The sequence below is a fragment of the Scyliorhinus canicula genome, chromosome 19 (genome assembly GCF_902713615.1).
Source record: "Scyliorhinus canicula chromosome 19, sScyCan1.1, whole genome shotgun sequence".
Taxonomy (NCBI): Eukaryota; Metazoa; Chordata; class Chondrichthyes; order Carcharhiniformes; family Scyliorhinidae; genus Scyliorhinus; species Scyliorhinus canicula.
The window spans coordinates 39,436,888-39,454,513 of record NC_052164.1 but is presented as its reverse complement, the minus strand read 5'-3'; the positions used below and the strand labels follow the sequence as shown (position 1 = coordinate 39,454,513).

Here is a 17,626-nt window from a genome sequence, read left to right as displayed (position 1 = left end):
GTACTCTTTTCTTCCTGACAGGTATTCACAGGGATTTTCACTGCTGAAATGGTGTTCAAATTGATTGCTCTGGATCCCTATTACTACTTTCAAGTGGGTTGGAACATATTTGACAGCATCATAGTGACCCTCAGCTTGGTGGAGCTAGGCCTAGCCAACGTGCAAGGATTGTCAGTGCTCCGTTCATTCAGATTGGTTTGTATCAGATGTTCTGCCGTGTGTGAAATGTAACTGCCTCAAACAATAGATAGTGTGCAATTTTCTGAAAAATCACCAGATAACTCCACTTGTTATCGTTTATGAAAATGCAGTCTGACTGTTACTCCTTCTGCAGTTTGCAATATGTCTAACTTACCCCACGAGCATAAATGCTCCCATAGAATCCCTACAGTGCAGAAGGAGGTCATTTGGCCCATCACGTCTACACTGACCCTCTGAAAGAGCACCCTGCCTAAGCCTCTGCCCTATCCCCGTAACCCCACCTAACCTATACATCTTTGGACACTAAGGGGCAATTTAGCATGGCCAATCCACCTAACCTGCACATCTTTGGACTCTGGGAGGAAACCGGAGCACCCAGAGGAAACCCACACAGACACGGGGAGAGCGTGCAAACTCCACACAGTCACCCAAGGCCGTTACTGAACCCAGGTCCCTGTCACTGTGAGGCAGCAGTGCTAACCACTGTGCCACCCTGCTGCCCCCTCCTGGTGCAGAGTTTCAGATCGCAAGAGCACAGCTCAATAATTAGGGCAATACATTTGAAAATTAAACTTAAACCTGAATCGTACTGGTGGATGATGGAGTGAGCGTGTCTATTTCTGGGCCTGATACTCGGATTAGTATTCCTGAGATGCAAAGCTCTAAAGTGCCGAATCAACCTGAGGACGTCAACTAGATGTGCTGAACAGTGCCACTGGTCAGCCTGTTTTCATCATTTGCTGGTGTTGCATGGACCATGCATTGAGAGCACTCGGTTTATGCTGTCAGGTGCTGGCAGCTAGAAAATATATTAGCCATTTGTTAAGTGTGAGACACCTACATGGTGAAGGTGGTATATAGGCCATGTTCTCCAAGGTGATGCCTGACATGGAATCCAATGCCAGGCCTGATGGCACAGTGGGTAGCACTACTGCCTCACAACGTCAGGGACCCGGGTTGGAATACGGCCTGAGGTCTGTATGCAACGAGTTTTTAGGCCCTCCCTGTGTCTGCGTGGGATTTCTCTGGGTGATCCAGTTTCCTCCCACAGTCTAAAGACATGCTGGTTAGGTGAATTGGCCATTTTAAATTGCCCCTTAGTTTCTGTGAGTTTGAGTGTGGCTGTGCTTGATCTGGTGTAATGCCCCACGCTATAAACCCCTGGTGACAGACTAGCGATGTGTTCTGGCAATATAGTAAACTAAACTAATAAAGTCGCCATAGCCCCAGATGACCATAGGCTGCCTTCCCCTTTGAGGGGAGAGCTGACTGGTGGTGATTTAACCTGAGGATCACCACACCTCAGGCGAGAGGCAAGGTTGAGAAGGCAGGGGTCTTCATGAATAACCTCAGCCGGTATGGGGGAGCATGGTAGGCCCAAGGCTTCTGTATCATTGCCGGACACATCAAACACAGATGCAATGGCTGGCCAGAGATTCGAATGTGAGTCCAGGTAGGAGATGTCTCTCTTCTTTGCCTACTATTTGGGCCTCAATGTATATTAGTTAGCCAGTCTGAAAACAATTTTCAATGAATTTAGAGCAAGTAAAAAAAGCCTAAATTAAGAATTAATTTGTTTCATGTTGAATTGCAGGAATTGCACAAACAATTACACTGACAAATCAACAAAGGTTTTTTTAGCTTGGTTCTTACGGTTCTTTTTAAAGGCACTATAAATCGCTCTTGGTAAATCTGTTATTGCAATAAAAAGAGTACAAAATCGCACTATATCTGCTTTTCTCTCCCATTTCCAGCTGCGAGTTTTCAAACTTGCAAAATCTTGGCCAACTCTGAGCATGCTGATTAAGATCATTGGTAACTCGGTGGGTGCACTCGGGAATCTGACGCTGGTCCTAGCCATTATCGTCTTCATCTTCGCTGTGGTTGGAATGCAGCTCTTTGGCAAGATGTACAAGCAGTGTGTTTGTAAGATTTCCGAAGACTGCAGTCTCCCACGCTGGCACATGAATGACTTCTTCCACTCGTTTCTGATTGTGTTCCGCATCCTGTGTGGAGAATGGATTGAGACAATGTGGGATTGCATGGAGGTAGCAGGACAGCCCATGTGCCTCATAGTTTTCATGATGGTCATGGTGATTGGTAACCTGGTGGTAAGTCTTTAACTCTTCCTGATCTTTAATTTGCTTTGGACGGTTGGATCATTCAAACTAGTTTTGGACTATCTATGAAATGGCCCTTCGGCCTATCAAACCTGCACCAACAGAAAAAACCTACCCTAATGTCCACCAATCCCACTTCTCAGCACTTGGCTCAGTGCCTTTAATATTATGACATTTCAAGGACTCATCCAAGTACTTTTTAAAGATTATGAGGTTTTGTGCCTCAAATACCCTCCCAGGCAATCCATTCCAGATTCCCACCACCCTCTCTGTGATACAAATTTTCCTCAAATCCTATTCCCTTTCACCTTAAAATTATGCCCCCTTGTTATTGACCCTTCAACTAAGGGGAACAACTGCTTTCTATGCACCCTGTCTATATCCCTCATAATCTTATACACCTCAATCAGGTTCCCTCTCGGCCATCTCAGCTCCAAAGAAAACAACCCCAGCTTAGCCAGTCTCTCTTCATAGCTCAAATGCTCCATCCAAGGCAACATCCTGGTGAATCTCCTCTGCACCCTCTCTCGTGCAATCGCATTCTTCCTATAGTGTGGCGACCAGAACTGAACACAGTACTCCAGCTGAGGCTTAACCAAAGTTCTGTACAATTCCAAAATAACCTCCCTGCTCTTATAATCAATGCTACGACTGATAAAGGCAAGTGTGTGCCTTAACTACCCTTATTAACCTGTCCTGCTGCCTTCAGGATCTATGGCCAGGCACCCCAAGATCACTCCATTCCTCTATTCAGTTATTAAGAATTCTTTGCAGTTGACTTTGGGCACCGTAGAGCAGCCATATAACAACCTCTAAAAATAAATATCCCTTGACGTATCAAATGTTTTTTCTGTATTCCAAAGATACGATTATCTTCCTATCTTTGCCTAGTTAATTTTCCTTGCACTATTTTTTGGTCTGACGGAATGAAATTGAAGATATAAAGTGCTAACACCAATAATGCTGTGTGTGACTCACCAACAAGCCAGCTTCCGAGAAGCTAAGTGGAATTATGATTTTCCCTCGGCAGGATGTGTATTGCAAGATAAAATCAAGCAGACTGTTGTGTCAATCACTGATGAAAATAGAGATCAAAGGGGTTCCGCCGGAACGTACTGGACCGGGAATTCCTGTGTAGTCCATCTGGTCAGCCCAAGTGTCAAGGGACTATTATATCCCATGATAGCACTTATATCCCTCTTTCAAATCTTTTCTCCAGAGATTTAACATAGGAACAGAAGGAGGCCATTCAACCCGTTGAGCCTGTTCCACCACTTAACTGAGACTATGACTGATCCTTTCCCTAATGGCGAGGGTAGCATAATGTTCATGTAACTGAGCAAATAATCCAGAGATTTGGACTGGGTTGTCCATTTTGTTTGCTTTGACAAAGAATCATCCAGACTCGAACGTTAGCTCCCTTCACTCTCCAAGGATACGGTCAGACCTGTTGAGATTGTCCTTTATTTTCTGATTTTGTTTCAGAGGTTTGGACTAATGATTTTGGAAACGTGAGTTCAAAGACCACCATGGCGAATGGGGAATTTAAATTTAATTAATAAATCTCGACTAAAAAGTTAGTCACAACAATGATGATCATGAAACTACCAGAAGGTCATAAAACCCATCTGGTTCACAAATGTCCTTACCCCGTCTGACCTACGTGTGACTCTAGATCCACTGTTATGTAGTTGATTTCTTACTGCCCTCTGAAATAGCCGAGTAAGTTGTATCAATGCACTACAGAAAAGCTGAATAAGAATAAAACCAAATGGACAATCTAGCATCAACCACCAACATCTGGGGAATTGTGCCAAAATTGGGAGAGCTGTCCCACAGACCATCCAAGTAACATCCTGACATATCCATACTCGTCAAAGCATACCCTACAGTGAACATCTCTAATTCCTCTATTACTATCCCTGAGTATGTTTTCTCATTCCTGGGATGTGGACATAGCTGCCAAGGCCAGCATGTGTTGTCCATCTCTAATTGCCCTTGAGAAAGTGAGCTGCCTTCTGGAACCGCTGCAGTCCATATGGTGTAACTGCACCTAGAGTGCTGTTAGGGAGGGAGTTCCAGGGTCTTGACCCAGTGACAGCGAAGGGATGGTGATACAGTAAATGGTGTGTAGAGTAAATGGTGTGTGTAGAGTAAAGGGGTAACCCTAATTGGAGCATACTGGGCATGTCCTCACCCACTGAGAGAGGACATCTGAATAGTACATCAAAGGGCAGTTCTCATTATATGTTAGTCACTTTTATTTTTTATTTATTTATTTAAATTTAGAGTACCCAATTATTATTTATTCCAATTAAAGGGCAATTTAGCGTGGCCAGTCCACCTAACCTGCACATCTTTTGGTTGTGGGGGTTAAACCCATGCAGACATGGGGAGAATGTTCAAACTACACACAGACATTGATCTGGGGCTGGGATCGAACCTGGGTCCTCAGTGCTGTAGGCAGCAGTGCTAACCACTGCGCCATTGTGCCGCCCATGTTAGTCATATTTAAACTTTGTAAATAGTTGGTCTGTAAGTATATGTCTTTTAGCATTGCCATTGCCTCCAGCGAGGGTTCTTCCAGAATAAGAGGCCAGCAAATCCCGAGACAAACCCATGTTAACCGATAGTGGCAGCTGTGACTATATCCACAGCAGAATGGTAAAAAACTGGGGGAAAGCCTCTCGTGTGGCCCAGCAACAGTTAACCTCAGTGAGTGAAGAACTTCAAGGCCAACCCAACGGCCACACAAGAGACCACAAAATAACGACTGCAGCCCAATAAGTGGTAAGACAAGCAGCATGGGAAAATGCAACCTCGGATTCAGGGTGAGCAATGGCTACTACTTTGCCCCTGCCAGAATCTTTTCAAAATACTGAGAGCCCCAAACAGGCATTTCAATGGCAAAATTGGCAAAAACATTTTACCCAATAGCGCAACAGCTAGGGCCTCGCAACTAAAGAGAACAAAAATAAAGTTAGCACACTGTTATATGCTGTCGTGAGCATAGCAGACGATGTGCTCACCAGACAGGGGGTGAACAAATAGACAGCCTCCTATGAGGATGACATCAGAGCCATAAAAATATTGTTATTGGGAGGAAAAGTGCAATCAATACAGTGAAGCTATTTATCATAGATTATCATAGAATTTACAGTGCAGAAGGAGGCCATTCGGCCCATCGAGTCTACACCGGCTCTTGAAAAGAGCACCCTACCCAAGGTCAATACCTCCACCCTATCCCCATAACCAGTAACCCCACCCAACACTAAGGGCAATTTTGGACACTAAGGGCAATTTATCATGGCCAATCCACCTAACCTGCACATCTTTGGACTGTGGGAGGAAACCGGAGCACCCAGTGGAAACCCACACACACACGGGGAGGATGTGCAGACTCCGCACAGCCAGTGACCCAAGCCGGAATCGAACCTGGGACCCTGGAGCTGTGAAGCAAATGTGCTATCCACAATGCTACCGTGCTCCCCAATGCTACCGTATTGACCCATTCATCAATGAATTAGAGTCATAGAGTTTTACAGAACAGAAAGAAGCCCTTCGGCCCATTGTGTCTGTGCTGGCCAAGCCACAAATTGTGAACATGGAACATGAAAAGATGATCTTATCAGAGTTCGAATAATCTTCCTGACTCCTTCCAATTTTAGGAAATGTTAAACTTAAGCAAAGATATACAGCTTGCCAGACAGACGGAAGAACAGAGGCAGAATACATAGAACATAGAACATAGAACATAGAACGATACAGCGCAGTACAGGCCCTTCGGCCCTCGATGTTGCACCGACATGGAAAAAAAAAAAACTAAAGGCCATCTAACTACACTATGCCCTTATCATCCATATGCTTATCCAATAATTTTTTAAATGCCCTCAATGTTGGCGAGTTCACTACTGTTGCAGGTAGGGCATTCCACGGCCTCACCACTCTTTGCGTAAAAAACCCACCTCTGACCTCTGTCCTATATCTATTACCCCTCAATTTAAGGCTATGTCCCCTCGTGCTAGCCACCTCCATCCGCGGGAGAAGGCTCTCGCTGTCCACCCTATCTAACCCTCTGATCATTTTGTATGCCTCTATTAAGTCACCTCTTAACCTTCTTCTCTCTAACGAAAACAACCTCAAGTCCATCAGCCTTTCCTCATAAGATTTCCCCTCCATACCAGGCAACATCCTGGTAAATCTCCTCTGCACCCGTTCCAAAGCTTCCACGTCCTTCCTATAATGAGGCGACCAGAACTGTACGCAATACTCCAAATGCGGCCGTACCAGAGTTTGGTACAGCTGCATCATGACCTCATGGCTCCGGAACTCAATCCCTCTACCAATAAAGGCCAACACACCATAGGCCTTCTTCACAACCCTATCAACTTGGGTGGCAACTTTCAGGGATCTATGTACATGGACACCGAGATCCCTCTGCTCATCCACACTACCAAGAATTTTACCATTAGCCAAATATTCCGCATTCCTGTTATTCTTTCCAAAGTGAATCACCTCACACTTCTCCACATTAAACTCCATTTGCCACCTCTCAGCCCAGCTCTGCAGCTTATCTATGTCCCTCTGTAACCTGCAACATCCTTCCGCACTGTCTACAACTCCACCGACTTTAGTGTCGTCTGCAAATTTACTCACCCATCCTTCTGCGCCCTCCTCTAGGTCATTTATAAAAATGACAAACAGCAACGGCCCCAGAACAGATCCTTGTGGTACGCCACTCGTAACTGAACTCCATTCTGAACATTTCCCATCAACTACCACTCTCTGTCTTCTTTCAACTAGCCAATTTCTGATCCACATCTCTAAATCACCCTCAATCCCCAGCCTCCGTATTTTCTGCAATAGCCGACCGTGGGGAACCTTATCAAACGCTTTACTGAAATCCATATACACCACATCAACTGCTCTACCCTCGTCTACCTGTTCAGTCACCTTCTCAAAGAACTCGATAAGGTTTGTGAGGCATGACCTACCCTTCACAAAACCATGCTGACTATCCCTAATCATATTATTCCTATCTAGATGATTATAAATCGTATCTTTTATAATCCTCTCCAAGACTTTACCCACCACAGACGTTAGGCTCACCGGCCTATAGTTACCGGGGTTATCTCTACTCCCCTTCTTGAACAAAGGGACCACATTTGCTATCCTCAAATACATCTTTTTTTCAAGATGTGAGGGAAATTGCCCAAGGACAGCCCAATGAAGTTGTTCAATTTGTGGACTGTAAGACTGAAAGTACAGCAAGGTAGAGACCATGGAAACACCCTGAAAGGACAGCAGCCGCCATATTACAATGTCTCCGTTGTAGCGGAAAGAAGGTCCACAGGCGGGAATGTGTCTCGTTCTGAATTGCTCAGTACTATGGGCGGGGCACGTTAGGCATTTAAACATGTTTTAGAAGACAGGAGAAATCTGTTCAAAGAACAGAAAATGCTGGATAAACTACACAGGAGTTTATCCAGCATAAACCCTATTAAAAGAACCTCCATTCAAGAAACTCCAGACTTTGAAAACCAGGAATGCATCTTCCTCAGAGAAATAAAGGAAGATCAAAAACAGTTTTGGAACACTGATATTGAAGTAAATAGGCATCTGACTGAATTCAGACAGGAGCTAGCGTCTTAGTGTTACCCGACTGAGTTTCATGGCTGAATATAGCGACACTACAGCCAACTCCAAGAGCCGCGGGAACCAAGTTAAATGCCCTTTTGTCTTTTCACGTCGAGAAAGATCCCACATCCACATTTGAAAAGGATCAGGAGTGAGATTGAGGTGATGCTGCATCAAGGTGTCATTTCACCCATCACTAAACCAGCTCTGGTCTACTACCAGTCCCTAAGTCTAATGGTTCTATTCAAAACTGCGTTGATCTAACAGAACTCAGCAAGGCAGATAAAAGAAATACACCCATGGCATTGGTGGATGAGTACTTGGTCAAACTTGCAAAGAGCACTATCTTCAAAACTTGATGTCAGACAGTGGATTTTGACATCTGACAATGGACAGAAAATCAAAACTCTTAACTACTTTTATTATGCCTTTGGATGGCACTGTTTTAGCTGTCTTGTCAGTCGGCATCACATCAGCCATGAAATATTCCAAAGGTTAATGCCCAATACACGGCAGGTGATTGTCGGCTTTATCTACCCTTTGATCCCTGGGTCAATGATGCAGAAACATGATTCAGAACACTTACGAGCATTGCAAGAGGCTGGCTTGATGCTCAATGACAAATGTGGTTTTCTAGGCCATCCATAAAGTTCTTAGGGCACATTATCCAAGCAACTTGGATTGCCACACAGAACACAAAAGCAATAAAGTAATTCCCGGCACCTGGAAATGTAACAGAGCTCCAACGGTTTCCGGGCATGGTCAACCAATGAGGCAAATTTCTGCCTCACTTAGCCCTGACAAATGAACCCCTCAGACATTGTTTGTGACAGGACTGAGCGTGGTGCTGGACTGGGCGTCAGCGGAAGTCGCTCAAACAAATTAAAAGGATGCCAACATCCTCAGTGGTCCTAGCCTGCTACGACACAGAATTTCCCATGATTGTGGCAGCTGATACACCTGTAACAGTACTGGGAGAAGTACTAGTCCAGGTCCAAAGTGATGGCAAAAGAAAGCAGGTTTATTCGGCATCCAGATCATTAACTGGGTCTGAACAGAGCTATGACATTATCATGAAGGAAGCCCCCGCAGCCACTTGGACATGTGAGAAATTCTCTGATTATATACTGGGTCTCCATTTTAAGACGGACATTGATTACAAGCCGTCAGTAACATTGTTAAACACCAGGGAAAACACAAAGATGCCATCCAGGATTCAGCAATTCCAGCTTAGACCCATTCATTATGACTACGGAGTAAGTACCAAGTAAATGTTGGATAACGACCAATACACTGTTCAGAATATCCACCACTTACCATTTGATGAGACCATCAATTCACTAGACACGTGCTTTGAGATATGAACAGTGGTTTTAATCTACTTACTACAGAGCCAGCCTGTTACACGTTGAACTCTCGATGAACTGGTCTGCTGGCTCTGGGCATCGATATTTATACAGCAGTCCAGGGGGAGGAGCTGTGGGCGGAGCCAAGGGTGGAGCCCTGTACAAACTCCTAAGCATTCCCAGAGCTAATCCCCCTAGTGGTCGGGCAAGGCAACTGCGCTTACAATCGTACGGTCTCATATATATACCACAGTGTGAATTACAGAGTTACATTCACCACACCATTATATAAAGACAAAACCTTCATTGCAGAAGTGATAGCCTTTACAGCCTTGACCATCAGATTCCTGCCAACAGTAGGCCAGAAGTTGTGCAAATTTTGCCCGGTGAAAAACAGATGAAGAGTGCATCCAGACATGCACATGCTGCCTGGACGGATGGCCACAGCATCCCCAGGAAACCCTTTTCCAGAGGCAGGACAGCGGCACCTCTTCAATGTCACAGACAGCCTCCTGCTCTACGATATATAAGTGATTATACCATCAGCTCTCCTTCTTAACATAATCAAGTGTCAAACCAGAGCACAGCAGTTTGTATGGTGACCAGGAATTTCACACTGTATTGAACAGATGATCTGCAGCAGTGTCACCAGCTCCATTCACAGACAGGAGCCACTGCTGCCCTCCTCCTTTCCATCAAGGCCTTCCCATCAGTGGCCTTGCCATTGGACCTGTTTCAATATGATGGGAATATCTTTCTTCGAGTTGTCAACTACTACTGCCTCTGGATGGAGGTGCAAAGGACACATGGCCTCACCTCTGGTCACTGTTAATTCCATGAAGAAAATATTCTGCACACATGGCAATCCAGATGTAGTCATCTCCATTAATGGGCCACAGTTCACTGGTGACTGCTTTCAATACTTTGTAAAGTTGTATGGATTAGTGCAAGCCACGAGTTCCACAAAATACCCCAAGGCCATTGAACAAGCTAAGCAAGGAATATGTATCATCAAAGACCTCTTGAAGAACAATGAAGACTTTGAGCGCTCATTCAACACCATTATGTAATGTGTTTCCCCATGTGAACTATTGCATCATGGACTTAAAACTCAACTTCCCTCGCCCCAAAGCTTTCTACCCAATGTCACAGGGAAAGACAATATTCCAGCTGGGTTTGGGGGAAGGAAGAAGCCTGCCGAGCAAGTCAGGCTCATACGATCAACCAGTGATGTAGAGCTCAAGACCTTCCAATTTTGGGAAGAGGAGAGAGCTATGGACTAGAGACCAGAACCATGCAAATGTGGTAACTGAAAAACCACTGTAACAAAGATCGTACCTGGTCATTACACAAGATCGACATGGCTCAGTGAAACAGATCTGCCCTAATCTCGATGGCCAGAATGCCATCAACAACCTGGACAGAGTTCCCTCAACAGAAGAGAGTGTCTCACCAACTACGTCACAAACAAAAGAAACAAGAAATGACAGTTGTCTTGAATTTACCGCAGAGCAACAGTTACCCTAGAACGAGCTCTACAACCATTCAACCATTCAGGGAGACAGGTGAAACCACCAGAGAGATATTCCCTTTAAGGAAGAGACATGGTGTAGGGACATGTGTGTAAAATAGTACAGGTGTCATGGCTGGGATTCTCCCTTCTGGGGACTAATCACTTCGGCACCAACCACTCTGGCGTCAACAGCCCCCGAAAGTAAAGAATTCTCCGAACTTTCGGGGGCTAGGTGGACGCCAGAGGGGTTGGCGCCGCTCCAGCCGGCGCCGAAGGGACGGCGCGCGTTCATGTATGTGCGGAAATACGCCGGCGTAATCTCGCACATGTACGGACCGATCAACGTATTTCCATGCATACACGGGGGTTCTCTTCTCTGCGCCGGCCCTTGGGCAATATGGCAGAGCCCTACAGGAGCTTGGCACGGAGGAAAGAAGTCCCCCCATGGAACAAGCCCACCCCCAGATCAGTGGGTCCCGATCGCGGGCCAGGTCACTGTGGACGCCCCCCTGAGGACCGCCCCCGCATACCCACCTGCCAGGTCCCGCCATGCATGAGGTGAGTAATTCACGCCGGTGGGACTGGCCAAAACTGAACGGCCGCTCGGCCCATCGGGGTCAGGAGAATCACCGGGGGGGGGGGGGGGGGGGGGGGGGGCGCTGTCAACGGCTCCCGACTGGCATGGTGGGAATCCTGCTGCTGCCCGGAAAAAACGGCGCCGGAGTATAGGGCAGACAGCATTGTGGCGTCTGGCCGGGATTTGCGCCTCCCCCGGGGATTCTCCGACCTGGCTGGGGGGGGGGGGGGGGGGGGAGAACCCCGGCCAATTACTCTGGAGGGTGGAACGTACAATAAAGGGTAAACCAAAGAAGAGCATGTGCAAAAGATGCATTTTGGGGCATCCTTTGGTCATGAAAGGTACTTATGTCATGCCCAGTACTGATATGCCCAGTACTGATATGTCAACTTGTAAAATTTCAGACAATACTTTTTAAAATTGGACACAAGCAATCTCTTAAGATGGCTGCCACTTATCAGGTAACGTTGGCATTTGGGCTACAGACAGTATCAGGTCTATGATGAATACTTAATTAAATATGGATGTAGTTGAGGGTACCTCACAGTCATCCGTAGAATTCACACAACCCTTTGCTTAAGGATGGGCCAAACCAAATCGCGATGAAGTTTCCAGACTGCCAATCCCCATGTTTCATGGCAAACAAAAGGGAAGATTTGTGGCAGATGGGAATGTCAGAGATACGACAAAGAGTCATATTGGACTCGAAACGTTAACTCTGTTTCCACAGATGGACAGCACGGTGGCGCAGTGGTTAGCACTTCTGCTTCACGGCACTGAGGACCCAGGTTCGATCCCAGCTCCTGAACTATCCCCATATTTCTTGATTGCCATTAGTGTCTAGAAATCTATCCACCACTGCGTTGAATATACTCAGTGACTAAGCTTCCAAGGCCCTCTGGGTAGAGAATGCCAAAGATTTATCACCCTCTGACTGAAGAAATTCCTCCACATCTCAGTCCTAAATAACCTACCGTATATTCTGACACTGTGTCCTCTGGTTCTTAGACCACCCATTGTGTAGGCCATAAATGAGTCCGATCTGAGTTAGCAAAAAAAACTTGGTTTCTTTACAATATATGCCGGATCCTAGCTGGGCCTGCTCTGTCGGTACCTGCCGACCTTATGCAGAACTGAACCAAGGATTATTTAGGGCTCCCCGCCCCCTTAGCGAGACTCGTGGGAGACTGAATGGTCCAACCCCGTAGGTCTTGTGTGGGTTATAACAACCCATCAACCAGGGGAAACATCTTTCTTGTATCTGCCTAAGGGAGAATTGGGTCAATAATTGGGGGAGTAGGAGATTATGAGGGCCAGAATTTTCGGGCTGTCCTCGCCAGGGGATATTCTGATGCTGCCGATGGCGAACCACTGCCAGGAATCGCTTGGCAGTGGGGAGTTGCATACAACAGGAAACCCTGTCTACAGAGATTGCATCAGAGGAATCTGCTGCCACCCAATGGCGGGCTGCATTCGCCGCTGCAAAGCAGCCTGGGGGCATGGATAATTCCGCCCGAGGTGTTGTCTTTTGGGATGGGGCTCCATAGAATCAAAGAATTGTACAGTGTAGAAAGCAGCACGTTACACCTATGCTGACTCTTCGAAAGAGATAGAACCCAATTCCCTTGGCTGCTGCCTTTAGACCTTCCTTGATATTCCGAAAGCATTATCCACTTTACTTATAAAATGATTGCACATTCTGCTTCCATCAATGTTTCTGATAGGATGCTACAGGTGTAAAATTGGTCTACACCAATACCGCAAGGGGGCTCATAGCCAATCAGTATCTGATTTTATTTTCCCTTGGCATCAACGTGCAGTTGCCACTCCTACTATTGTCCTCATAGACAGATGCACTTGTGATATGTAAATTAGAAAATAAAAGGTCAGGTATGTTATTCTGACTGTAAGCCTGGTCTGATAACTATATCCTTCAGAACTCCGCTGGTGCAATCAATGGTGGTAAAACAAGAACCATGCCAGGCGCCAGTTTGCGATGCAACCCTTGCCGATATCGTGATCTCGTGGTCATGAGAAACCAATTATCACCACTTAAGCCCCAATTCCATACAATGAACGAGAGCCACCCCACATGCAACAGACTCCCTTATTCAGCGGCCTCCCCAGCAAGTGGTCACGCTGACGCGATTAGCATTTCTTTTGAAAAATATGAACCTGACGGAAGGGCTTCTGTGGGGAGCCGAGGAGGTTAGTAGCCATCTTTACTTACAGGCAAAGAGTCCGGGGGTACTGGGCTTGCTGCCCTTGTGCTCGATGGGGGTGGGGGATACTCGACTGGGGTGGGCCGCTATAGAAGGTTGGGGGTGGAGGCGCTGGGGGTCAACCGGGGGGCAACCGCTTGCGGCTCAACAAGCTAACCCCTGGATCATTTTTACCCATTCCGGGTGCAACACTTGTCCCTGCCTATCTGCCCCACCAACCACCCATAACCCTCACCGACTGCTAAAGCCTCTGGCCGTACGGGTGAAGGTTATGGCGAGTAGGGAATTGGCAATCGTGGTTAAGTGAGCACTTCACAAAATCCAAGTGGATCCCCATGGGTGGGCGTGTCATGTCGCATGTGGGAATTATTGCCTAGCATCCCAATCACACCTTGATGCCTGGACACTGTACCTGCACACTGCAGGAGGCCACACCATGCACGCAGCAGCCAGCATCCGAACACGCAAGGGATGGGACATAGCTCCGGGGACATTTCCACAGCCGAAAGGTCGGTGGGTGCCATGTGGAAGGGGTGCTGCCTGGAGAGATGGGCCAAGGGTTCGGAGGTCAGCCCACATTACAGAAGAAAGTGACAGAGGCATTATACTGGTTCTGCACAAAGGTGTTTATTGTGTTTGGCAATTTCCCACCCTCCGCATGGTGCTGCGCGTTCCCCCACCACCAGCCCCCTCACCCCCTACCGACCTCCCCATCCCCTCCACCCCTCCTGCCACAGTGCCCTCAGTGATCCTCAATGTGCTTTGCCTTCCTCGCTCTACCACTATGTCTAGGTGTGTCCCCAGGATGCATACCTAAGGTGGAGGCAGTCAGCTGCTTACGTCGTCCTCTGGCCTTCGATGCCCCAGTCGGGCATCCTCTTGGGACTCTGAGGCCAGGCCAGAGGGCCCTGGCTCACTTGTCGGCAACACACACACAGCCATGCTGCCCTGTACCATGTGCTGGCTGCAATACATGGCCTCATCAGAGGGGTGGAACCTAGTGGAGCTGGTGGTCACTGTCACCACTCCGTGGGACAGGTTCATGTTGGCACCCAGCGCCTCCTCCTCCTATTCGGTGCCCTGGGTTCACCTTGGAACGGAGGGGTAGCCGGTTCGAGCCCTGGCGGTTCCCCCTGGGCTACACCATCATGTTGATGCCCTCATGCTCCGCGGTGACTGGGACATGCGATACTGTGCCTCGGCAATGCCAAACCTGCGACTGCGACAAGCTCCGCAGCACCTCGGGCATTCCCATCTGAGAGCAGGACATGTCCAGCAGAACCTCATCCAGGTCAGCCTGGTACTGGGTGACATCCACCAGCGAGGCTGACATTGTGTTGAGATCCTCAGCAAGTTTTTTAATAAATGGATTATTTATTGGGTTATTGGGTTTTTGAACATAGTATATTTGCAGTTATGTACACAGATTAAAATATATATATATATATATATATACAGAAGAGGAAAAAAAGGAAAACTGGTAGGATATTGTACACTAGCTCAAAAACAGCAACTCTGTACAGTTGGCAATATTATGTTTAACATATAAGTGGGCACCTGTTTTGGGGGTGGGGGGGGGGAGGTGTATATACATTTGGGTCGGAGAAACAATTACAGTACTTACGTCCAATACAGAGAGGGCAATACGAGAATGGATCTGGTGTTGGTGTTGTTACTTGCTTCTGCCAGACGGTTTTCGCTGACGTTGTCATCGCGCGCCCGCCACCGGTTCGGCCGTTCGTCCCGTCTTTCGCCCATATTTTCCTTGCTGAGACCCTCAGCCATGCTCATCACCGACTGCGCGACGCCTTGAACACCTTCATTAATGGTGCCAACGTTGTGCACCAGGCTCTCCATTGCGGTCACTAGCCTTGGTGCCATGTATTGCCGTCGACATCTCCTGCAGCCGTAGCCTCTGGGACTCCTCCAAGCGGCTATGGACCTACTTGAGCGTCTTCATCATCTCCGAGTAACCCTGTTCCAGAGGCTCAGCATCAGGCTGGGACCCAGCTGGGTCCTGGGATCCAGCAGATCCAAATTCTGTCTCACCTGGGGGTTCCTGCCTCCACCTGATGTACATCAGTAGCAATGTGGTGCTCACCAGATTGTGCCCCAGAAGCCTGACCACTAACATTTACCAAGAAGGTACCTGTATCTGCGCTGGTGAAAGTTAAGGATGACAGCTGTGCTGCGGCTCTTACGGAGCTCTCCTCCGAGGTGGTCTCCTGGGAGGTTGAACAGGATGCCACCCGGGATGGGTTGGCGCCGTCGGCTAGAGGACCTGCGGGAGAACAGACATGTGGTCAGTGGTAGGGATGGGTCAGTCAGTAAAGCAATAACAACTCATGTTTGACAAGTCCTCCAGGTGGAGCCCAGTGGTTCCTCACCTTTGCGGCGTCCACCAGCCTCCGTGTTGGTGACAGCTCTGTCCTCGGCCATACCGATCATCTCCAGGGCACGTTCCTGGAAGTTCTTATGTCCAGGATGCCACCACCAGTTGGTGCCCTCTCCCGATGGTTGTGGGAGAGCTTTTCCTGAGGAGGCACAGAAAGCGCATTATTAGCCACACGCGTGGTTCACAGTGGTGGGAGGGGTGTGTGAAGGAAGGAAGACGCTCCTGTAGGGGAGGGAAGAGGTCTCAGGGGGGAGGGGGTGGGTTGGTATCTACTAACTCATACTACACGGTATAGGTCATTGACCTTCTTCCTGCACTGGAGGCCAGTTCTCCTGGCCACATTCCTGTCGCTCACAGCTGCCGCCACCTCATCCCAGGTAGTACAGGCTGCCCTATGGCTAACCCCCCTGGAACCTCGGGGGAACAGAACATCCTCCTGGCCTCCACAGCGTCTAGCAGCCTCCCCAGGTCAGCGTCCCTAAATCTTGGGTCTGGTCACCTGGGCACCATTGTTGCGAACTGGCTGGGGTTGGCTGAGCAAGTGCAGCTTAAGTGCTACCCGACCTTGTTAGCGGAGGGCTGGCGAATACGGTCCAGGCGAATCAGTTGGTGAGCCTTCATTTGCAGAGAGGAGACTGTGATGCCTCGTTAAGTGGACCAATTAACGTTGAATAGTGTTGCAGGCCTCGCTGGGCTGAGCACCAGGAAGCACGCGGCAAATGCCGCTCGCTACCACACTTAGCAATCTTTTCGGAGAATTGCACCCTGTGCTTCCAACCCTGATTGGTCTGTTCTGCCAGTGAGCCAGAATATACCCTTGGATGGTAATAGAGAACTCTAAGACATCGGCTGGTAGATACGATTCCGTGAGCCCAATTAAGTGAGGTTGTTGCTTGAATAGTCTCTGAGACAGCGTCCCTAAATTTGGCACTCCTTCAGTGCCTAGATGTTGGTTACGAGGTCTTTGCAGTTTCAAATAAGCTGGCAATGCCTTTTGCCATCATAGCTGTCATATAATTTACAGTGCAGAAGGAGGCCATTCGGTCCATCGAGTCTGCACTGGCCCTTGAAAAGAGCACCCTACTTAAGCCCACACCTCCACCCTATCCCTGTAACCCAGCAACCCCAGCCCAACTTTTTGGACACGAAGGGCAATTTGGCATTGCCAGTCCACCTAACCTGCACATCTTTGGTCTGTGGGAGGAAACCGGAGCACCCAGAGGAAACCCACACGGACATGGGGAGAACGTGCCGATTCCGCACCGACAGTGACCCAAGCTGGGAATTGAACCTGGGATCCTGGAGCTGTGAAGCAATTGTGCTAACCACTGTGCTACCATGCTGCCATGTTTTGATTTGATGCTTAGATCAGAGCTAAGTGGTCCTTCTAGTATAGAAATATCCAATTGGTTTAAAGCGATCATTAACAAGGCTGAGCCAATACATTCATTCAATGCTTGAAAGCTTATATTTGGCAACTAGGAACAAAAGGGATGCCAATGCCTTTGAGTGAATGAGAAGTACTAACTGAATGATGTCATAATTGATATGAGCTGAGTGTGAATCAGGGCCTCCACTGACCTGAAGTGTTGGATGACCTTTGGAGTGAGGCCCA

The 17,626-nt window shown here is 47.8% G+C and overlaps 1 protein-coding gene across 8 annotated transcripts in view; it reads left to right on the top strand.

Moving 5' to 3' along the window:
- The window catches only part of LOC119954164 (sodium channel protein type 2 subunit alpha-like), a 295,132-nt gene that overhangs the window by 183,455 nt on the left and 94,051 nt on the right, over positions 1-17,626 (top strand). For all 8 annotated transcript variants that reach the window (XM_038779136.1, XM_038779137.1, XM_038779138.1 and 5 more), the window contains 2 exons: positions 22-195; positions 1,956-2,312. In XM_038779136.1, the coding sequence (XP_038635064.1) occupies positions 22-195; positions 1,956-2,312 (531 nt within the window). The remainder of the gene's footprint in view (positions 1-21; positions 196-1,955; positions 2,313-17,626) is intronic.